The sequence below is a fragment of the Neofelis nebulosa genome, chromosome 3 (genome assembly GCF_028018385.1).
Source record: "Neofelis nebulosa isolate mNeoNeb1 chromosome 3, mNeoNeb1.pri, whole genome shotgun sequence".
In the NCBI taxonomy this organism is placed as follows: Eukaryota; Metazoa; Chordata; class Mammalia; order Carnivora; family Felidae; genus Neofelis; species Neofelis nebulosa.
The window spans coordinates 83,677,792-83,702,723 of NC_080784.1; the positions used below are offsets into that span (position 1 = coordinate 83,677,792).

General features: G+C 37.1%; 1 protein-coding gene across 2 annotated transcripts in view; it reads right to left on the bottom strand.

The window, feature by feature from the left end:
• HHIP (hedgehog interacting protein) overlaps nucleotides 1-24,932 on the bottom strand; it is a 95,623-nt gene that overhangs the window by 58,629 nt on the left and 12,062 nt on the right. For both annotated transcript variants that reach the window (XM_058721271.1, XM_058721270.1), the window contains exons 3-4: nucleotides 24,237-24,393; nucleotides 23,344-23,545 (exon numbers count right to left, since the gene is read on the bottom strand). In XM_058721271.1, the coding sequence (XP_058577254.1) occupies nucleotides 23,344-23,545; nucleotides 24,237-24,393 (359 nt within the window). The remainder of the gene's footprint in view (nucleotides 1-23,343; nucleotides 23,546-24,236; nucleotides 24,394-24,932) is intronic.

Here is a 24,932-nt window from a genome sequence, read left to right on the forward strand (position 1 = left end):
CCACCGTGCTGCTTCATCAGGCACAAGATATACTAAGTTAAAGCTAATGGATATTCTCTCAATTTTTAAAACATGTTTGCTTTCAGTCATTTTGCTTCCATGATCAAGATCATTTTTATGTCTGATCATAGTTAATGATCAGATGTGGTATAGTTAAGTACATTTTGTCACTTTAAAATTATAATTTTTTGAATGTTTATTTATTTTTGATAGAGAGAGACAGAGTGTGAGTGGGAGAGGGCAGAAAGAGAGGGAGATACAGAATCTGAAGCAGGCTCCAGGCTCTGAGCTGTCAGTGCAAAGCCCAACACAGGCCTCGAACTCATGGGCTGCAACATCATGACCTGAGCCAAAGTCGGACACTTAACTGACAGAGCCACCCAGGCGCCCCATCACTTTAAAGTTATACAACGTAGGGTGACTATTTGTCCTAGTTTGCTTGGATGCATTTCTTATTTATGTTCTAGTAAAATCAAGAGACTTTTACTCTCAAAAGTATACCAGTTCGGATGACAAATTAAATTGTCACCCTTATTTTAATACATATTTCATCTGCTAATCATGGGCAAAGGAGGATAATTCTACAAGTACACTTTTTAGACAAAAATATCAGTTTTGTAGAGTAAATGATGTAGAAGGCTGGAATATAGGAAGATGACATCAGTATGGTCCCTGTCTTCTAAGAGCTTATGGTCTATACAGAAAAATAATGGTAGTGTAAGGTGATTAGTCTTATAATAAAGGATGTAACTCATAAAGAATGTTCTTCTCCTATTTTGTATGGAGCAGAAGGATGGAGTTATATACATAGACAATGTTGCACTGTTAATGGTAGAAAGCAGCAGTATGTCTAGGGGGTCAAGAATGCAGTTGGGATTTGAGAGATGTATAAAAGTCTCAGGTGTGCCAATGATAGATGGAAATTCAACATAAGTCATTTAGAGGAGGAAGTTGCAGAATGCAATCAAAAGCATCTAGATTTTCTTTTTACCAGTCCCATATATAGAACTTGCAAAAACAGTTCTTGTTAATGGTATCCTAAAAAATGTAAAACTCCAGGAAATACGAATCATAAGAAAATTAGGATTTTTTTGATAGACTAAAATGTGCATTTAGACAAATATATTAACTCTTTGAAGACAGCCCTAATTTTGTTAAGATATTGTATAAATGATAGTCTAGTAGTCTTCAAAGATTTAAAGCAACATAACCTCATAGAGAGGAGTGTACTGAGAATAACTAATTGACCATCTAATTTGGGGTCAGCCAACTTTTTCTTACTGGTCCAAATAGTAAATATTTAAGGTTTTGTGGGGCATATAGGGTCTCTGTGACAACTACTCAATTCCACTGTTGTAGCACAAAAGGAGCCACAGATAATATGTGAAAAAATGTTGTGGCTGTGTGCCAATAAAACTTTATTTATAAAAATAAGCAGTGGGCCAGATTTGGTCTGTAGTCTGCCAACCCTTAATCTAAGTGATTACCACACAGTATGTCTTAAGTATACTTTACTCTAGCCTACAAGCTATATAATATCCACATGTGTTGAAATAGTTGGTATAATTGTTACATGCTTTAAATTCAATTATTTAACTATAATCTTAAATTTATCTTCCAAGGACCAACCACTGTAACAACAGTGACCCTTTGTTAAATCTTTGACATTATTAAAACAAAAGAAAATGATGTAATTAGCTCTAGTTTTTTAACAATAGGTCACCTCTTATATTCAGAAACTCATAAATATACCATAGTTATTCTTTGTTTTGTCTACAAAAATGAAGAGTAAGTAAAAGCATTTGCTTTGGACATTTATCCTAAGTGAGGATTGAGATTGAAAAATATTCTATCTGTTCAATCTGATCTAAGTTCTTTATTTTAAAGAGAAAATGAGGAACATCACATTGCATACGAATAGTCTAAACAAATTAATAAGGTTTCAAAATTTTGAACGAGAATGGAAAAGCTTGTGATCTGATAATGAAGCTTAATTCTGGAAGTTAACACTTCTACCAAAGTTACTACTTTAGAATTGTGGGCCAGATTATAAACCTAGAGATTTGTTTTCAGTGCCTAAACTCTCTCAGGTTTTACATTTCTTTGTGTTTCCTCTTTGAACCCAAAGATCCTCAAACGTTCTTACCATCAAAATCAGCATTTGAGAAAAGAGCTGGTATTTGTTCTCACTACACTAAAAAGACTGGTAAGGTTAAGAGTCAGTTTTATCAGGGTCATTTGCATTTTAAGAGATCAAACTAATAAAAATTTTTCTGTTGATCTTGTAAAATATATTTCATACATTCTTGCTTTTGTAAAAACAATTTTAATGTCTTAGTGTCATCCTGTAAAGAAATGATCTCATCTGCATTTTGTTTCACACCTAGAGATTGTTTTCCTGGGAATAATGCTAATCATCAACAGCATTAGTAGTATACTGGTTCATGTCTCTCTTTCCTTAATAAATTCCATTTAATTGAAATATCCATGGAAAGTGAATGCAATCGTCTTTCTATCTTGATATGTGAGGATGTTTTGAAAGAAAAAATCTAATCCAAGGTGAACAGGTTGGCAACAAGTAGTGCCACGCAGACCTTCACTTTGTGTTCATGGAAAAACACTGCATTTCCTTTGATGAAGTGCATCTGAACAACCAGCAGGTATTGTCATCCTGACATGAATCCATCAGTCGTGCTGTCTAGACGTCAGGGTATGTTATGGCATGTTTTTTCTGCCCTGCAAATCTGCTGTTTCCTACCCTGCTATCAGTTTCCATTTCTCAGTAAGTCAGCCCTTAGCTGCCCTCTAGATTCTCCATATTTCTAATCCACTCTTCACTGTTGCTCAGAAACATGAACATTCTGGGAACGCTAATAGCAAAACATCAGACTTGTTAAATAATGAAGATTAATTTTACATATAATTCAATGTCAGCCTGACTCTGTGTGGCTAACCAACCTCAAACAAATCATTTTGTTTCTCTAGGCTCTCGTTTCCTCAACTGTAGAAGCAAAGAGCTAGGTTACATGATTCCAAAGATCTGTTCAGCTCCTAAAAATTTCATGATTTTATGACTAAAGCACATGGTGCTTAGTGACAGCTATTTTCTTTGAAGCTCAGAAGCCATTTTTGCTTAATTTTGCTTTCCCACCTCTGTCACTAAAAGTTGAACCAACTGCCAGACAAATGAGATGCTCAAGCTCGGTAGTATGATCTAGGAGGTCCGCGATCTCTTCTAGGCATTTTTGTGATCCAAAAAGCTTTGAAAAGCAAAAGCTTTCTTACAAGTTTAGCGCAAACTTATTTGCCAGCAAAACTAGACCTGAACTCTTGTAAAGTTTTTATAGTCTTTTTTTTTATTCCACTCAGTTTGAATATTTGGATATTTTTCTGTACGTTATTACAAGGTGCCATCCCAGACCCCAGCAGGATTGTCAAGTAATATGTAATATGTGAATCGCCTTGATGTAGGATGAATCTGAAAATCCCAGATTTCTGAAACTCATCTTGTCTCAAGGGTTTCATGTAAAGGATGGTGAGAAGTGGCAAACCTGATATATTTCTAATGATGACCTGAGTACTACAATGTTTCAAATTCAGCATTGAGGAATAAATGATGCTTGGTATTATTTTCATGTTTTTCATTACACTTCAAGTACATTCTTTGAAAACTGATAATTTTCACCACGTGTCTTTTAAATTATTAGCTAATTAAAATATTCAGTTAATAAGAAGTTCCCATTCCCGTAACAGATAAATGGAAATTGTACACATTTTAGTATTTTGCAGGTCAATATTGGGAACAATCAGACAACCTCATACCAAATAAGTGAACAAGTAAATGGGAAGATATTTGAACCTATTGAGAAAGTAACCCTGGCACACAAATTCAAAAGTCCTCATTCCCTCCATCTTGCTTTTTTTTTTTTTAAGCTTATTTATTTTGAGAGAGAGAGAGAGAGGGAGAGAGAGCGAGCGAGTGCAAGCAGGGGAAGGGGAGAGAGGAGGAAGAGAGAGAGAATAATCCCAGGCAGGCTCCACGATGTCAGAGCAGAGCCTGAGGCAGGACTCAAACTCAGGAACCCCAAGATCATGACCTAAGCCAAAACCAAGAGTTGGACGCCTAACTGATGGAGCCACCCAGGCGCCCCATCCATCTTTCTCTCTAATGCTACCAATCTCTATCTAAATGTTTATAATTAATTCATTGTAATCTATCAAAATACAAAGAGAGCATTTCTGGACTTTTCCCAATTCCTCTGGCTCAATCCGAAGAAATGCAATAAACATTAGCTTGATGAATGAGTCCATCAATGAATGAATGACACACTTAAAGCCATCATCCCCATGTGGAGCTGAGCCATATTACTTTTGCAGATCTACAAGACATTGAGTAAGCTCCTGCACAAAAACTCTTCAGAAAATAGGTTATTCCTTTAAGCTGAATTCCACAGCTCTGTCAGGTTTTTGATTGACCCAAAAGTAGTTTTATTACCATCTCCTAGTTAATAATCCCCTGGCTGGATCCCACTTGGACCTTCCTAGAGTGAAAGGCCAGTTTCAAAGAAAAATGCCTTCCCATCATATGACATAACAGTGGCAGAATGAACAGTCTGACAAGGGGTCTAGGTAGTGAAATAAAGCAGAAGGGCCAAGTCATTTCAACTTTCTACATGAGCGCATTAACACTGCTTTTAGAAGGAACAAATATGACTGAGAATGGTATAATATATGTTAAGGAAAACAAGTTAACCATTTAAGTGAAGGCTTATGAGAGTTTAGGCATGTTTTTAGGCAAAGAGAACAAAAGGGAAAGTCTGTCATATACTTCTGTAATACTATTCCCACTTAAAACTCAGACATATAAGATATAAACTAGGTTTTTTCCATTAAAAAGAAATTAACTGTTTTTTGAATGCTTGTTGCATGCAGTTAGCATTAATATGAAAAACATGTTTAAATGTGACAAAGGCTTTCAATGAAAAAACCAATGACTACCTTAAAGATCTTCCTAATTGTCAGAGATAAGCATACACAATCATGTGTAGAGTCAGGATTTGCGCCTTTCAAACTTTCTCTTGCTTTCATTTAAGTGAATAAGCAAGAACATATTTTAATATGCATATTAAATACCTAGCAAAGTCACACTAACAGACTCATGTAAATATTCAAAGTATAAAAAAGTACAAGATCACTCTTTAAGTAGTCTACGGCACATTAATCACACTATTATGACTAAAGACAAATGAAAACATACCATACTTGGTTCCCAAGGTTAATTAAATTACACATAATGGAGCTCAACTTCAATGGAAAGAGAATGTGAATTTTATAGCCACAGGGTGCAAGATATTCCAAAACTACATGTTATGAAAATACAAAACCTTATCATTAAATATTTCATATTCTCTAAGCATTTTGGAGACAGTTCCCTACATACATCTGATATCCTTGTAGATTTGGATGTACACTCTACAGTGCCTCACCAATAAATAAGATTGATAGATAGAGTTGAAACTAAAGTTTTAAAAAAGTCTTTCGAAATAAGGAGAGGCCTGTGGGTTGTGTAGATGTGTTTCATACAGAGCCTCAGCTGCCCTTTTTTCATAGCAGTCGTATTTTGCAGCTTGGAAGTTATTAAGTCAGTCTCTTGGACCCCGTTGTTTCTGGTAATTCAGCAATGCTTCCTGATGCATATTTTACTGGTCCATCAAATCTAGGTATCTTGGTCTATAGGTCTTAAAGATGAAGGTGGACACAAGCAAGAAACTAGTATTAAGTGAGCATTGACAAAGCACCACCTAATTAGGTATATCACACCAACAGAAAGCATTAGTTGGGTTACTTTGCAACCGTTGAATGTCCCTAAAATATGACATAGATGAAAGCTCAGGACTCTGATTCAGAGCAGGCTTAGTTGGCCCAAGAGCATGAATGTCTGCTGTTTACATTGCCTAGAAGCCATGCCCTCTTCCTCTAGTAAGAACACTTGGACTTTCCCCTGGGGCTTTACCCCTTCCACGGTTGGGGTTCAGTGCTTTGGGCTACGCTAATCTCTGCCTCTAGCTCCAGAGAAGGGCACATGACCCGGGCCTGGCCAGTAATAGTGGCACATGTTCTGAAACTCAAGAGGGCATCAGTTATACAACTTATGTTGGAACTCATAGGAAAAAAGCAGCTTGCACTCCTCTGAATTACGCTGGTGAGCCTGGGGCTGCTACAGTCTGTGCCACAGGAAGAAAGTCCGCCCAAGAATGAAGCTAACATAAGAGAAACCCATGCCAAAATTGGAGAAAGCAAAGCCAGAAGTTGTTTTGTTTTGTTTTTGGAGTAAGCCTGTTTGAGTTGCGTTTGTTTTTCCTAGGATCTTCTCCCCTTGCATGCATTTTTCAATTCTTTCTAGATTCAGTTCTTAAGCTGCCTTGCCCTCCAGACAAGGAAAAGCTCCCAAATCACCAACAAGGGAAAGTAGAGCAGTCATAGCAGCCTGAAGAAGCCAACTGGTTACAGAGAGGCCAACCACATCACTGGAAGCTGGCCATCATTGCTCTTGTCGTCTACCATAGAAAGAAACTCAGAATCTTTGGCTGAGGGTATAAGACCCTTTATGGGTCCTGTCCCTTGCCTCTAGCTTTATCTCAATCCCGACTATGTCTTCTGCATTGAAAGGCTCTTGTCTCTTTTCTGGCCATCCCCTTTAAGAGTTGTTTCCCATGTACCAGGTAATTTACTGTTCCTGCTCCCTCAATAGATTTGAGTTTCTCATATCCCTATTGCTTTTCTTGCCCACCATCCATTCCTTGTGGTCAGAGCACTCTGATTTTCCTGTGGGCAACTATCCTCCACATTCCAGGTCCTGGGTTTTGGGTTGGGTTCCAAAGATGAGTTCAGTACCTAACACATATTATAAATTGCTTCTTGGTTCGAGTTTAATGGTAATTGAATAACAAGTCTCCAGACAATGACAGTGTAAGAGCAGGCTGTACTGGCTAAAATCATCAAGATACCTTAACATAAAATTTTTGATGAAGCAAAACAAAAACAAACACACAGACAAATAAAAACCACCTGGCCATATCTCAGCAGGTGCAGACATGATGACAAACAAATGCTTTTGGTAGGATTAAAACAAACAAACAAACAACCTAAGACAGTCTGAATATTAGTGTCTTAACACATATCATCTATTTTATTCTCACTCTAGTTTTCAAATTCGGTTCAAAATTGTGGGTTTGCCATTTTCTCAAGTAAAATCTTCTTAGGGCTATCAACAAGTTACATCTACGTTCTGCTTTACTAATTAGTCTGTTTCCCAGATCCAGAGATAAACAATTGGGGGCAGGGTGTGGGGAAGAGGACATTCTGTGCTGAAATTTTTGGAAGCACATGCATGTGTACTCTTAATGTTAGTGTCACCAATTTAATATCGTCCCCGTCATTTAAAGATTCCTGTCTGTTGACAATTCTTTTACCATGAAGTTTCTCTCCTGGGTGGCATTTAAGCTATATTTAAAACTTACATCTTGTTTATATATGCTCTTGAGCCAGAACCTTTGATTTACAGGAAGGAATTTGCTGATCTCTTTCCTTCCCCACTAAAAAATCACTGACGTTATAGTAATTACTTCTACGACTGTTATTGTTGATCTCTTCAAAGGGCTGAAATGCAAAGCTTAGACAGTTTAGCTTAGCTTGTGCTATAAGCTGAAATAAAAATTAAAAAGATCATAGAAATATTCTACATTTACTCTGTGCACTTACACTTATATACCTAAACACTGTCTGAATAAAAATTAGGTGTGTAATTTTGAGGACAAGCTTATCTTTAGCAATATTTTATCCAGCCATGCAAAGTTCTGTTGTGCGCAAGTATACGTAGAAGTATGTGTGTAAATATGTAAATACTACATATTTTTAAACCATGTAATACACTTATAGACAATAAAACTGAGCAGTGAAATACTTTTTTAAAGGGAAGAATTAAAAATACTGCCCCATTAAATGTCCAAAACTAATGGGAAAGGAAGGGAACTTAGACATTCATGCACATAAAACACGAACATCTGGGTCAACCAAGTTATGCCCTGATTATTAACGGACATTTCATTAATGATCACTTTGTATTTTTTATCTTGTAAAAAGGCATTATTTCCCAATGTTTTCAGTCTAATATAGCCAAATGAGGGTATATTTTTTTTTAATCCAAAACTTAATCTGAATTCCTCTGTTCGATAATTTCAATGTACATTAGCATCCCAAAAAGCACAATAAAAACTTTCTCATGATGGAGACAATAAAAAAGTTGACAAGACTTGTTTTCAATAACTAAATGTTTTGTGAAAAATTAAATGTATTCTGATGCAATATCATTCATCTTTAATAGCTGCCATAAATTTTCAAGTGCCACAATAAATTCAAATTACCAAAATTATGGGATTAAATTTTCTACAGTGTTTTCCAAATGTCACCCAAGGCAGTCATAATTTAACTATAAGTCTGTTTTGAACTCATTTATATTTCAACTCACTAAATGTTTGGTATTAAAAATTAAATTGTTACGAATTATAGAAAGGGAAAAAATTAAATTGTAGAAATAAAAAGCTTACTGGCATGCTTCATCTGGAAGTTTAACAACAAATGTGGGGCTAACCCTATCTTGTGGGCACAAGAAAGGTCTCACTTTCGTATGATATCCAACAATGTGACTAAATGCCTCCCAGAAATTTAGAATTAGAAATGCAAAGGTTAGATAAAGTTAAAGGTCATCCCTACAGGCAAGAGGGGGCCAGCTCCCTACCAAGTTTCTAGCAGACCTGCTTCCCTAGGGCACATCATAAAAGTAATTTACTGACAACTCACCTTACCAGGGGTCACTGGGGGCCTCAAGTCTTCTGGAATTCACTTTTAAGAAGCATGATTAAGTGGGGACAACTATTGGCCCTAAAGTATTTATGCCGAGAACAAATGTCTGTCAGAATTAAATTCTTTGTGTGTGGTGGTTTCAGACTTAAAAAAAGATGTGTGGCCTGATGAAAAGCACATATATTCTATTCACTGAATTAAATCTTAGAATGAATACTGGTTAATTGATTTATTAGGTTTAAAAAAAAATACTCCAGAAATCCAAATAGACAACACAGTCTAACAAAGTGGAGAATGCATTTACCAAGTTAGCTAAATTATTTTCAATCTTTTCTAGTCCAGTTTTGTCTTATGCTGGAGGCAAAAAAAACACATTCACATTATTTCAAAGAAAAATAAAAATGTCATTTAAACCGAGCCAAGAAAGTTGACTTACTTAACATTTTTTTGCAAGAAAACCGATTTCCTGATTAAAACAAATCTCCTGCTTTTCGTGTTTTTGATAGTGTTGACATGAAATATTTGGTTTAATATTAAGTTGGGATGGCTTTTCCACATTTAAAAAATTACTTAAGGTTAAAAGTGTGCATTGGACAAAATTAAAGCAGATTATCTGACACTGTGTGTGGGATACAGCTCTAATCTCTACAGTGCATGGAAACGAAGCTGGTACTTTCAATTGCACAGCACACATCTCAGTAATAACAGGGGATGAGGCATACAATTTCAAGGAACACCCACAATGAAAATTATTCTTTCCAAACAGCGAATTGTTTTGGAATAAGTTAGGTTAATTGGCACCATGGGATTTCTCTCAAAGAAACACAGAGCACTGAAATCCTTACAAGTGCAAGTAAAATGATCAAGCATTACTCTCTTTCCCTTTTCAATTTCTCACATCTAGTCTATTCTATCCACAACAAAATTAACTTTTGTAGATTCACAGGCAGGTAGAAAAGGAGATCGTTTTTTTGCCAGCTGAATTTATAGTCCCAAAGACTGGTTAGTTAAATGAGGTTCAGTTGCCGACCACAAAGAAGAAATTCACTGAGTATATCTGGGAATATTCTACTTGAGAGTGAATTATGGGTATTTTATAAGGCCATTATTTTATCATTTAAATGGTTAGAAATTCCCTGCAACAACATTTGCATATCCTTCTTATTAAAGGTCCATAGTTTTGTATTCTGTCATCTCTTTAATCCTCTCTGACTTCAAGACACCTAGATTTATTTGGCTTGGTATGCTAAATCCAAGTGGAATTATCCTTTACATTTTTTAATGTTTACTTATTTTTGACTGGGGGGGGGGGGACACAGAACCCAAAGCATGATCCAGGCTCTGAGCTGTCATCACAGAGCCCCACAAGGGTCTTGAACTCACGAGCCGTGAGATCATGACCTGAGCTGAAGCCAGATGCTCAACCAACTGAGCCACCCAGGCGATCCTAAGTGTAATTATCTTTTTAAAAAACAGTCATCTGACTCTTTTTCTCTACTTAAATTTGCATTTCCCAAGGAGGTATGTGTGTGCGCATGTGTGCACACATAGTTTTTGGTTGTGGTTATTATTTTCAGGAATTATCATTTACAGCTGGCAGAGTGAGCCCTCTTCTTTATAGTATCACAATTGATACTTTCCTATAATTTACAACCTTCCACCGGAACCCACTGAATGCTCTACATTGTTAATGTACCGAGTTTGAAAATTAGCACTTTAAAGCTATGGGAAAGAAGGTAAATTCAGTGAACACTGTGTGTAAACGTGATTACATTAAATAGGATAAATTTCTAAATATTCCTCCAAGTACTGACCCACTGGAGGTTGGAACTGAAAGGAACTAAGCCATTATCGATCTGCTCATTTATAGGTGAGGAATCAAAGCTTGAGTGCTCAATGACAGGCCACATTCACAGGAGAGCTGGTGCTAGAAGTCAGTATTCCATATCCCTGCTTCCTCTCTTGCTCTTCCTTGTCTACTGTCAACAAGGCTGCTATTGATCTTGTTTAAACAGTTTAAGTCAAATCATGTCACTCTTCTGTTCAAAACACTCCAATGATTCCCTATTTCTCTCAGAGTAAAAGCCAAAGACCCGAGAACATGTGAGACCCTGCATTAAATAATGAATACATACTTCCTGCCCCCACCAACACACAGATGCCCAACTCTGACCTCATCTTCTAGAACTACTTTCTTCTTTCTTTCCCCAGCTCCAGAGTGGTCTCTTCCTCAGCCCACCTCAAGGTCAGAATAGATCTTTACCTTCAGACTTGAAGGTTTGAAAACTTAACCAGCCATTATCCCTATACACTAAAGATATTGCCCTGCCATTATTAACTGAAACCTGAAGTCTCACTTCATGCTGAGTTATGCAGCTTTAATTGGAGTGATGATGATCATACAGAAGGTGAGGGCACTTATTGGTCAGCGTGGTAAGGTGTCTAGTAAGCTCTGCATTGGCAGACACTGATGGGGTTGCTGCATCAGGACAAAGAAGACAAAAACCAAAATAAAGCAAAGGTAGCCCCACACTCCCTGACCCTGGGCAAGCATGAAGCTCCCAATGCCTGAGTCACACCGACTGCTTCTCTTTACTGTAATTCCCTCAGAAACTGTTGGGAGACTTACACTGCTTTCTATTTCACAGAATTTAGAGCTAGAAAGGACCTAAGGTATCATTTAGCCTAGTCGTCTGACTTCAAAGATGAGGACCCAGAGATCCTAGAAGGCTAAGCAGACTGCTCTAGGTCACACAACCAATGGCAAAACTGGTACCCTTGTCTTGGCAGTGGATGAGTATTAAGGCCACGCAGTGATTAGGTCTCACACATACCCAAGTGAGGCGGGATATGACAGGAATGTAACACATTAGGGATCAAAGGTGTTGGAAATTGATGCTGTCACCAAAGGTTTTACTTAGTAGTGCCTCTAATGATTATTTACAAGGGAAGAAGCTTACCTAATCAGTCATGTCCAAAAGTTTTGTTTTGTTTTTCTGCAGAAGTTTTATATGTATTGACATTTAATCAAAACTAAAATCTTAAAATAGACACACACACCACACACCCACACACGCACATGCACACACACACACACTCATACACAAGCTTCCTTGGACAAGGAGCCATTCATTGTCTTTATGTTGCAATTAAGGAGCTATGGCAGCTATTGGGTAAATCTTTTTGGAGCTAGCCGCATTACTGCAAGTCACAAAATTCTAACTAAGATCAGCCCCAGGTGACACGCACTGAGACCCTGGGTGTAAATACGTTATTAATGTCATGGGGTCAATCTGACCTTCCAAACCCCTGGAGATTTAAACAGAAGTTTGAATGGTGATTAAAAGAGGAAAAACCACAGCCAACTGCATAAGAGAGCAAATGAGCTACGTAGCTTTTTCAACCTCGGTCACAGGCTTGAATCCAGTCTAAAATATAACTTATGACAGATGCTTGGTGACCTGTAGGTGGATGGAAGCCATTTCAAGTTTTGTTTCACCTTCTTCTGAACAGGTGTGTTCACATTTATCCAACAAAGATGTTTGAACTGTGAAAGCCTCATCATCAATTCTTTCATAGAAAACCTAAAATTTAATGGGAATTAAATTTGGTTATCTCTTCATCCTTTTTTTTTTCTTTCCTTTTTCCTTTTCTTTCCTTTTTTCTCTTCATTCCTAATTTTTTTCTAACTTCAAGAGTCTTCCATTGACACTACATACACTGTCTTTTCTTTTTTTTAGGAATTTTTTTGAACAGTTTCAAACTGTTGGCTAAGGATTCTTAGAACAGATGTGTTTTCCCTATCTAGAAATAGCCTGAGGACAGATGTAATTTTATTTAAGTTTGTGATCCATTTGGATCAAAGGTGCTTTAGGATAAGAGGCTGGTTTAGAAACAGCTTATTAGAATTAAAAAACAAAGTAAAGAATTTAGCTGCTCTTAAAGAGAGCTGGAATATTGGATATTTGGATATTTGAAAGGCATACTTTTTCTCAAGAATTTTGTAACAATATATACAGTTAATATCTTTTGTCATAATGTTTCATTTTTATATTAGCTTCAGTTTATTGGGCTCAGTTCACATCAGATTAAATAATTTCAATTGCCAGTAATGATGTAATTAATCATATTAATTGATGTTCTCTTTTCCTACATATATATATGTATGATAGGGTAATTAGCACATATTGTATCTTTAATGATGACTTTTTACAGAATTTCTGTGATCTGAAATATAGGCCTGTGGAATTACACATTATTTATTTTTTTGATTTTATCTTTGAATTTTAAAAATTTTATTTATTTTTATTTTTTTGAAGAGAGAGAGAGAGAGAGTGCATGGGAGAAAGGGGCAGAGGGAGAGAGAGAGAATCTTAAGCAGGCTCCACACTCAGTGCAGAGCCCAACACGGGGCTCAATCTCACAACCCTGGGAACATGACCTGAGCCGAAATTAAGAGTTGAACACTCAACTGACTGAGTCACCCAGGCACCCCTACACATTATTTTAAAATGAGTGAATTGATGAACTTAAAATTAAATTGTATATGTCATGCCCAGATAGAAATGGAAATTAACCTGCTAAAGGATTCAAATTTTACCTCCCTTTCGATGGTAATTTCTGAGAGCCACTGTGACAAAATGTGTTGTCACCTGGTATCAGAAAGTCATGCTGGGATAGGAAATTAGATGATTTCGAAAAAGATTTTCTGAAGTTTTTCTCATTATAATACATTACAGAAAGGCCTTGATAAATAGCACTTTCTTTTTCTTTTTTAAAAAAAATTTTAAATGTTTGTTTTTGAGAGAGAGAGAGACAGAGAGAGAGAGACAGAGAGACAGAGAGAGAGAGAGAGAGAGAGAGCCTGATCAAGGAAGGGGCAGAGAGAGAGAGAGAGAGAGAGAGATACAGAATCTGAAACAGGCTGAGCTGTCAGCACAGAGACCTACATGGAGCTTGAACTCACAAACCCACGAGATCATGACCTGAGCTAAAGTCAGACTCAACTGACTGATCCACCCAGGCACCCCAGGACTTTATTTTTCAAAGCATATTTTGATTGCAAAGTCCAAAGCTGATTTTTATCTAGGCAGTGATCCAGTTTTTAAAAACACTTTATATATGTCCTCAGTTCTGGCCACCTTGACATTATGATAGTTCAACATAATCAGACTTTATAGACTTAAAAATAACCTAATGTCAATTGATGAATACTAGCAAGAAATAAACTAAAATGTATTATAGTAATTGATAACCTATTTATTGTAAATTATTATCATATATTATATAAATCAATCTATCTATATGTCATATAAATACAAAAATTAAAGAAGTCTATTAAAAGCAAAATGCTACATAAACAAGAGGGAGATAGTTGAGGTCATTGCATTTTTATATTCCTGTACCTGATCTCTAGTACATTTCACTGATGTTTGTGGTTGCTTTTGTTTAACTTTGAAATTCTCCTTTAAAGTTCTCTCTTCCTGACCTCATGGTAAGTTTTACTGATCTACTTTTCTTTCTTTCTTTCTTTCTTTCTTTCTTTCTTTCTTTCTTTCTTTCTTTCTTTCTTTCTTTCCTTTTTAATGTTTATTTATTTATTTTGAGAGAGAGAGAGCCCAAATGGGAAAGTGGCAGAGAGAGAGAGGGACAGAGAGAATCCCAAGCAGGCTCTACACTTGGCGTGGAGCCTCACTGGGGCTTGGTCCCAGGACCATGAGATCATGACCTGAGGTGAAATCAAGAGTCAGATGCTTAACCAACTGAGCCACCTAGGCACCCCTGATCTACGTTTCTAAAATAAAACAAAACAAAGCAAAGCAAAGCAAAACTTTGTTGAGTAATACACTCTCTGTATCATGACATTACATGTTAACTTCATAGCGACTTTGCCCAACTGCTTCCTTTCCAAATCCTGAGATTCTACATCTGTACTTTGAGTAATAGTTGCTAGTGGGCAAAAATATGTGCCTTCTTAGTTTTCAGTCCCAGTATATTTCCTTTGCAAATCCTACAATTTATTAACTCTATGGCAGATTGACACAAACCATGTTCCAAAATAAACACACAAAAAGACCTTCATTACTATAATATCCAGGTTGAGAAAAACTACTATGAAAGCAGGGAAATTCTGGTGAAAGGTTGCTGCTGTCCTCTTGGGTCAGCTGCTTTGTGCTTAACCATCCTTAGGCATGTGCCCTGAGGAACTCCAGAACTGGGGAATTTTGCATCGTGAGGTAGGTAGCAATGCCGTATACACCTACTATCAAGAGGCGATGCTGTAAAAATGAAGGTATGGTCTTTCCTAGTTACACACATAAATAAAAATACAGTCTAGGTTTATCTTTTTGAATTAAAGAAAACTCACACACATACATCAATACCACTTTGTTTCCACGGGACTGCCATGGAAACAAAGTGAAATTGTGCATATAAAGTGTTAGGTGCAACTTTGTATTATCTCTGTTTTACAGATGAAGAAACTAAGACTAGAGAGATCTGCCTAAGGCCAAACAATTAGCACATGGCAGGGACCCAGTGCCTGGAACCCAAGTTTGTATGCTTGACGCTGGATCTAGGCTGTCTGCCTCCTCACTGTCCTGCCAGCCCAGTGGAGCACTACTGAATGCCCGTCACTAATCTCTGTTTCTGGAACGCACCTCTCCGTCCTTCCTCCCACGCAGTCAGCTGACCAAAGGCACAGAGCAGGAGAGCGCTGGGGTTGAGAGCGTCGCATCAGATAGCTGCCTTGGAAATCCGGCCCTGGTGCTGGCTAGCTGTGCTATGCTGGGCAGTTTACCTAACCTCTGGGCCTCAGACTCTTCGTCTGTGAAATGGGATATTAATACATGCCTCACAGAGTTATGCCAGGATTACAGAGGTAATCTGTGTCATGGCTTAGCAAAGGAAGTGCTGGAGAAATGGTGGTTATGATTAGTAAGAATGCAGACTGCAGTATACTTGTTAACGCAGCTTGCTTGAGGACTGTAGTTTTGGGAAAGAACGCTATTGAATATCTCTAAAAGGGAGTGCTGTGCTACTTTCTACTCTCTACAGATAGTTTGGGATGCCTGCTATTTCCTTTTCATTAGATAATGCAGCCACTAGAAAGCAATGACAGGTGGTAGCAACAATAGCTCTTCTTCCCTTTCTAGTCAGATACCGTGAGGTGGCGGCAGCCATGTTCACACAGATGCTTTCTAAGAGTGGCAGAGACTTCCTCTGGGGTCCAGATTTCTTAGTTTTTCACTTGTTTTAATGATTACCACAGACTTCTGAGATTTATAGGCTCTATTTCCTCTGCCCTTCAAGTCTTAGATAAATATAAAGACATTAATGTAAAAACTTTCCTCACCTCAGCTGTGACTTATGGGATCTAAAATGTAGGAGAAGGCAGACCTTTCTCTGTTCAACTGGAGAGACATTACATCTGCCACTTCAGTTTCTGCTTCAGTAAAAAACATGATACATGATGGAAAATAATTTATAGATTAAACTGGCTTACACTGGCATGCACCATATATACGCTCATTTATATTTATTAAAATGTTTCATCAATAACAATGCAAATGCCAAAATAAAGAAATAAGAACACCAGAAATGAAAACCAACTTAACCAAACAAAAAATTACACTGAGATTATTTCACATTACCAAGGGACTTTTTGCTTTCCGTAAAATAATTTCTCTGTGGACATTTGCAGATTTCAGATGAGATTAAACTTACAGGAAAATTAAAAACATTTTTCACAGAGTACAGGGCATTCTGATGTAAAGTGTCAGCTACACTCAATAATAAAAAAAAGAGAGTTGGGTTTAATACCATATCGTTAATTACTTACTACTTTGATATAAAAAAAAATAACTGAGGACCCAAATTTTACTTGCAATCTACATTTTGCTTACATTTTAACTTAATGGTTTGGAACCAGAATGTTAAACGTCAAAAAAAAGGAAGGCATTTTAAAGCTTTTGTTTGGAGGAGGACTATTTAGTTAACTCTCTACCCACTTTCAGAATGAAGTTACCTAATGGTTATTTCCACCACTATAGCAATTCTCTTTTAATGCAGTAATTTCATCAAACACTTTAAATATTAAATATCAAACACTTTTAAATTTTGTCATATATACAAAAACATTTTAGGATGGTGATTCTTCTATTGTAATATTTACCAAATATATCTTGCAGCTTTCTTTCAAGGGAACACATGCTTTCTTCCAACCTAAAGTATGCTTAAAAGCAGACTTCTAATGATTTTCTGAGGGAGTATGTGACACATGGTCCAATCACAGCCATATGCATACGTGTGCATGCTATGTTCCACTGCACTTTTGGGAAGTAAATTGCTTCTCACTTCTGCCCTCACTTATTTCACTTGAGCAAAAATATACTGACATTCCAGAGCTGCATCAAGACAGCAAGTTAAAGGCAGAGAAAAACATGAAAGGTTAAGTCTCGGACAAACTTTCAAGAAGCAGGACATCAGCCCTGATGGGTTGACGAGCACTTGGATTTCATTAAACTTTCGATGCTCATAATTATGCGTGTGATTTACAAGCATGTGAAATCAGAGGCTGCCCCACTGGGGCTTGCCCCGGCACACCCTGTGTCCTCCTCCACATGCTCCTGTAGCTCCCCGGCACCCGGGCCACTGTCTCTCAAGAGTCCCACCTCAATGGGCTCAGTCACCCGGACAATCAGCAGCTTTCAGCCTTATGTCCTCTCCTCCCCTGGTAAAAGGATTGCTTCGAAAAGCATCTTTTGAAATGAGGATCCAAGTAGATAGAGAGGGACAGGAGTCCAGTCACACTTGTTCCAGTGATAGACAAGTCTTTCGGCTTTGTCTGCTGCACTCTGCAAGCCAAAAGGGCTGCTGTGGATGTGAGCCCCTCCGTCCTATGGCCGCTCATGAGAACTGAGTGGCAGAGAAAGCTGTGTGTTAGTTTCCTTGAGGGGCCACCCTGTAGGTAACAGGTGCAGGCTTGTCCTTACTACACACACACAAAGCTAAGGCTGACTTTCAGATCCTTGGTAGTCAGGAGAACTTTGGTAAAATTACACTAGACTAGCTTTTGGTGTCATTTTTACAAGAGTTTACAGATATAAAAGCAAATTGCATATTTGAGGGACAGGAATGATAATGTTTTGCCAATTAGCTGAATACCAGGGCCCAAAAGGAACAAAAACAGGAAAAATTTAATGGGCAAAGCAATGGTTCAAACAGAATTATTGAGATTTTAAATACTATTTTTCAAAACTTCAAGAATCTTACACGGCACAAAAATTAACTCCTCTCTTCACTCAAAGTGGACAAGTAATATGTATAGGCCAATTAAGTGATAAGAAGTATAGGGCAAATGACAACCAGTATTCAACCATTTGTTCTTAGTGGTCGTTTCAGTAATAGCACTTGGGCATAATCTGGGCAGAGAAAAATGTGTCTCATTCAACATGTAACTGACCCAGGGGTTTGGTTCAGTCTAGATCAGTGGCTCTCAAATTGGCTACACATTGAAATCACTTGGGAAAGCTTTAAAAACATACCCATGCCTCAGTCCCAATCCCAGACAGTGGGGGATTTAATTTGGGCAGCAGAAATTTTGAAAGCTCTCTCAGGCAATTATACTGTGCATCCATTCTTTTATTTTTTAATTTTTTTTACATTTATTTATTTTTAAGAGACAGAGAGACACAGAGACAGAGTACAAGTGGGGGAGGGGCAGAGAGAGAAGGAGACACAGAATCTGAAGCAGGCTCCAGGCTCGGAGCTGTCAGCACAGAGCCCAACGCAGGGCTCAAACTCACAAACCGTGACATCATGACCTGAGCTAAAGTCAGAGGCTTAACCGACTGAGCCACCCAGGCGCCCCTACTGTGCATCCATTCTTGAGAAGCACAGGTTTGTCATTTCCAAAGACTTCAGATAGATGAAGTTGGTTCTGGCACTTGCCAGAAGATCTGATTCAGAATTCAGACAGAAGCTCAATTTAAAGATTTCACAGTACCAGTATCTCTTATTTTTAAATGTTTATCTTTGAGAGAGAGAGAGAGAGAGAGAGAGAGAGAGAGAGAGAGAGAGAAAGAGACTTGAGACAGGGACTGAGCATAAGCAAGGGAGGGCAGAGAGAGAGGGACACACAGAATCTGAAGCAGGCTCCAGACTCTGAGCTGTCAGCACAGAGCCCAATGTGGGGCTGGAACCCACGAACCAGGTGATCATGACCTGAGCCGAAGTCAGATGTTTAACCCACTGAGCCACCCAGGTGCCCCTCACACTACCAGTATCTTAAACAAATTTTTACCTGGGGAGATAGAGAGTATAATTTTTTAAATTTCTCCCTTTGGGATAAAACAACAACAAACAATGCATGTGCACACATATATACATCCACAAATGATGATTTTAAAGACTGCTCACCAGCTGAACACTTACTTGGGTCATTCTTCAGTGTCAGTATTAGTAGTTAGCTTCTACAGTGTACTATAATCAAAACTCGATCAAATCACTACATACTTTTAAAACATTTTTCTGGGGCACCTGGGTGGCTCAGTTGGTTAAGTGTCTGTCTTCAGCTCAGGTCATGATCTTGTGGTCTGTGAGTTCGAGCCCCGGGTCGAGCTCTGTACTGACAGCTCAAAACCTGGAACCTGCTTCGGGTTCTGTGTCTCCCTCTCTCTCTGCCCCTCCCCCACTTGTGCTCTGTGTCTGTCTCTCTCTCTCTCAAAAATAAATAAATGTTAAAAAAAATTAAAACATTTTTCTGATTCACTCTTTATTTGGCAACGTCACAAACACCAGTCTTCTAGGATTTGAGTTGTGAATACAATTGTCTTTTCTCAAATAAAATGATAGTTTAAATTCATACGGCATAGAATTTATTCCATTAATCCAACTCCACAATTTATTTCCTATAGCAAAAAGAAGTCTTTAGCTTGTGTTTTGCAGTTTTGTATCTAACTTTGGTTTGGTGAGACAGACAATTGTGTGTACTGAAATCTCCTGCAATATAGGCAGCACAATTTGGGTTTTTAAAAATAAGACAACATATTTTTAGCTTCAGACAGGACCGTTTAGGGAAGAGTTGACTAAGTTCCCTAGATGGTTGGCTATGTGGATGGCACTTCTGTGAAGTAGTTTTAAGAATTAGAGCTGGTAAAGGTTTGAGGATATCAACCAAGTCCAACTCCTTGCCACAAAAAGGTCAGTCCATTACCAGGTGATAGAAACTCCTGTCGATTTTTACTTGACCATTAACAGAAAAGGAATTCCAGATTCCCCTCTAGCAAGCCCTAGCTTTTAGAAACTCTTATAATCAGGAATTCCTCTTTATGTTTGATTTAATATACTCAGACTGGTCATCAATTACTGTCATGGAGGGATCTTCATTGTGGTTTGTCTTGTTTTCATTTCAAACATACGAAGGTTGGGGTTAGTATACATTATTAATTTCTGTGAATGGAGTATTGCAATCAATACCTTAGTTAAAACAGCTTTATGTCCTCTCTTAGAATTTTAAAACGGAAAGAACAGAGAAGTGATATACATAATAATTTTTGAGAATTCTATTTGTGTCATCTATACAAAATGTTGACACAGAATACTGTCATGAACACACTAACTATTCATACATCAAGAAGCCTAAAGAAACTACTGTGAAATAGTTTGAAAATGTTTTTACTCCAGAAGTCTCTGAGGGGCATATCACAAAAATCAGTGGTGTGACCAATTCATGAAAGTGTTGGCATCTGCCCCATCATACCAACGACAGACTCTCCTAATACTTCCAACTCATGACTCGAGATGGAAGTTTCATGGAGCCTAAGATAAAGGACAGATCACCTACCTGAGGGAACAAGGCTGTGGTATCATTACTCACTACACAGTACACACTCAAAAATCCATGTGATAGATTCCTATCTTACTGACATCACTAGTGCCAAACCTCAAGGGAATTCAAATATTGCACTTTAAAACATGTCATGTCATATATTCTACAAATGCCGAATAATGGATTTTGAAGTTTATATTTAAGCCCTAAAAGCCCTGGAACTAGCATAAGAAAGAAGACACAAGGGCTTCTGCAGATTTTCCAGAGGCCTGCAGAACATAGATAGCATAGAACCATAGCACTGTCATAACCTGGCTTATACAATTTTATTGCATGATAAAATGTCTCAAAGTCAGAGAAGATAAACTTTCACTTATTACACCAACGAATGGGCACAAACTGAAACGGAGGCATTCCAAAGGAACCCTAATTAAGAGGCAGTCATTCTTTAGGTAGTTAAAGTAGAAACAAGAATATCAGTTCTTTACTTCTTACAACAAAATTGAGCTCATTTCTAACACCTACATTTTACCATTCATTATCTTTTTAATACCAACATTGTTATTCAAATAATACTTAAAAGCTGTATGTTATTCTTTTTTTAAAAAAATGTTTATTTATTTTTGAGAGAGAGAGGGAGACAGAGGATCTGAAGTGGGTTCTGCACTGGCAGCTCAGAGCCAATACGGGGCTTGAGCTGAGATCATGATCTGAGCCAAAGTTGGACGCTTAACCGACAGGTGCCCCTATACGTTATTCGTTCAAATACTTGAAAACATATCCTAAAGCCATTGGCAAGATGTGTAATGATCTATGTCCACATCTCAGTCATGCTCTGTGAATGGACGTTAAGGAAGTCATTCATGAGCAGGTTAAATAATACACACAAGAATGATAAAGCACATTATTTACAATGTTAAAAAGGAAACACTTCATAATTAGGAAATGGAATACCCGGAGGAGATAAAAACTAGGTTTTTGAGAAAAGTTTTCAAATTTGGTAATATACCCATGACATATTGTTATGTCAAAAAAAGAAGGTTAAAAAGATGTATATATGGTTTGATTTCAATTTTATTTTAAAGCTGCTTAGGGAAAAAGCTGCAAGGAAACATATTTTTGTGTGTTTCCACATTTATTAATATGGATGGATCTGTGTTACCTTTGTAGTCAGGATAAGTTCATCTAATTTTAATATAAAAGTTGGAGGTATATCAAAATGTAAGTAGTGATATTCTTTACCTGATGAGATGATAGGTGATGATTTTTAAAATGCAGTCCCAATTTTTTCTTTCATAGAGAGTATAACTTTCACAGTAAGAAAAATACACTGCTAGTGAGTAATGTATTTGCTGCCGTATCTTAATTCTTTGTTCTTTTAGGTACCACTGGCAGTGAATTATCAGAACACATTCCAAAAAGTATTTGTTGAAGTCTTATGTGCAAAACACAAATGCTTCATTTTAAGAGACTTTTGATGATCTGCTGTGAAGTCTAATGAAAACTTTTACCTGAAGAAAGTTGAAACTACTGAGCTAAACAGGTTTTCCAAATGATCTGTGTGTTGGTGCTGAAGTACTTTTCCTTAAAGGACCAAAAGTACCATAAGGTACTTCTCGTATGCAGGATGTCTTAGTGACACTGACAACACACTCTTGAAGTGGGGTGGTGTCAATGATGTGGCAATCCCTATATTCTAATGGAATCGTTCTAATGATTTTAAGTGGTAGGTAATGAATTGGTGTGAGGAATGTAGCTATATTTTCCCCCGACTGTTTCTTCTGGTTTTGATGTTCTTACCTTTGAATAGAGCTCAACAAAGCAAGGAGGAGTTTATTTCTCTACGAGTAGAAGAGTATAAATCCTCCTTTGATTTCTTTCCCCAGGTAAGACATGACAAAGATAACCAGTTCTTCCAAATCATACTGTTAGTTTGTTTCAACCTAACTTAGTCATGAGCTGTTGAATGTGCCTCAGTTTTAAAATGCCACAATTTGCTTTACAGCTTAGTACTGCCAATATTATAGCATGTCACACTCTTGTAAAACAAACTTGACAATAATTTTATTTATATGCCGCTAGATTATTTAACACGAGAATTCAATCGGAGAAGTGAGAAAGAAGGCAATATGTGCATATGTAATATAAAGATGGCTAATTATAGATTAAAACATTTGACTTACCTGCAAAAACATTGTACAAGGAAGGCACAGTATAAGTAGCATTTTTTTTTATGACACAGACTCACAAACAGATGCGGGAAAAGAATGGTTTGCTGTTGCCCAAATAACCAAAAGACCTCTTTGTTTCTACTAGCAAATGCTGATACACAATTCTACGCATTATGCCTGTCAAACAACATTTAAACACATACTATATAAAACCAAGACTTAGTTTAAATGTGTAAATTACATAGGGAAAGCATGTCAAGATATCAATCTCATTGCACTGCTTAATAGTCACCAAATAACATTAGACATTTAATGCCACTGTCCCAATTCAGTTGCCATAATTCTTGTTCCCTTATGTTGTCTCCTTATTTTCTCCTTAAATATTCTTTCTTTTATTACAAATACCTCCGGTGAGAATGATAACACTAAAATAAAATTAACATAGCCAGAGCAAAGATAAATAAAATTTAAAAAGCCAACCTTTATTCCACTTTGAACAAGTTTGTGAATGTCCAAATAAGGCTCCTTGAAAATTTCTCCTTCGGGGGTAAGTATCTTCACGTAACCTTCTTTTTCCAGAATGAAGAGCCGGTGAGAGCCGTCCCCGCTGTGCAGGGCACCGACAGGCTGGCGCAGCCCATTCACCACCTCCTGGATACAGAAGCAGTTGTGTTTGTGCTTCCTAAACAAGTTAAAGAAAACCAGTAAGCTTTTTTTGAGGTGAAGGAGGCAAAGGATGCACTTAACATCCTTTTTAAAAGGTACTTCCTCTAGGAATCAATGGTTTTGAGAATCAGGAGGTGCCGTTAACCCCAAAAGTCACAACAGGACTCTTTTAAACTGCTTTCAGTGGAACACATAAAACAGCCTTCTACCAGAAAGTCCAAGAGAGAATCAACATAAAAATGCTACATCTTTTAAAATTTCAGAAGCTCATTATCTTATCTTTGAGGGACTATAATTAAAATGAGCTTTACTCACAATAATTAAGCCTTACAGAAAGGCCCTCAGAGAGAAGGTTCTAAGATCTATTTATAAAACTCTGATTTGCTAATGATAATTGTGCTGAATATATCCATAAGCTAACAATAAGCATAAAGTTCAAGTTTAAAACTGTAATCATGAAATTCACAGGAATCATAGAGAAGCCAAACTCATGATAATAAAAGATTAGTAGTCTAAGCATTAAACGCTTTTAAGGGAACATGATATTAGAGAAGCAAACTATTCAAAAGAAAGAAAAAAGCATCTGGAGGATATAGCTGCTGGAATCAAGCACAGAAACAGTTGATTCACTAATAAAACCGTGAGATTTGTCAGTTGGTATTTTGTTTTTGTTTTTTTAAAATTAAAGAGCATTTATCTTTATGAACCTGCTGATCTCTTCCACTTTGTCATATTCTTCCATCTGGTCCAAGTAGTTAGATGCTGGTCCTCTGATTTGTTTTCTTGGAAAATCTGGAAAGCACAACCCACCATCTTTTCTTGCATAGTAAAAGCAAAACTCATCAGCAGTAGTTTGAAGGAAACCTTTAAAGAAATGCAAAAAGACTCATTAGAAATATTTAGTGTCACAGTAAAAACATCCTATATGAAAGATAAAATAGAGTAAGAGATTTTTTAGAAAGTATATGAATATTCTAGGAAAATAATAAAAAGAATGAAAACTAATTTTTTTTTTTGCTTGGGATTTCTATTTTTTTTTTCAAAAAAAATTTAAGAATTTCAGTTAAAATGGAGTAATATTGCATTGGCTACTTTAAAAGACTCATCTGAAATACACATAATACAAATCCAGCATTAATCTTGTTATTGTTATTGACTGTTTGCAAGATTCTATGGTACGTATGTTGTACTTGTACGTTTATCTGATCACTATTCAGCATTTTCCCCCAGAGCAAAAATAACTTATTAAGAAGAACAAATTAGAATGAAAGAAGAGATAGGCTATTAGGTGCTGATTTTGGTCATTTTACAAATTTTTTTTTGTACTGTCGCTCACATATGATTAAATAATAAATCTAATGAATATCACAAGGTCATTAGATGCTATAAGTGACTGGCTCACA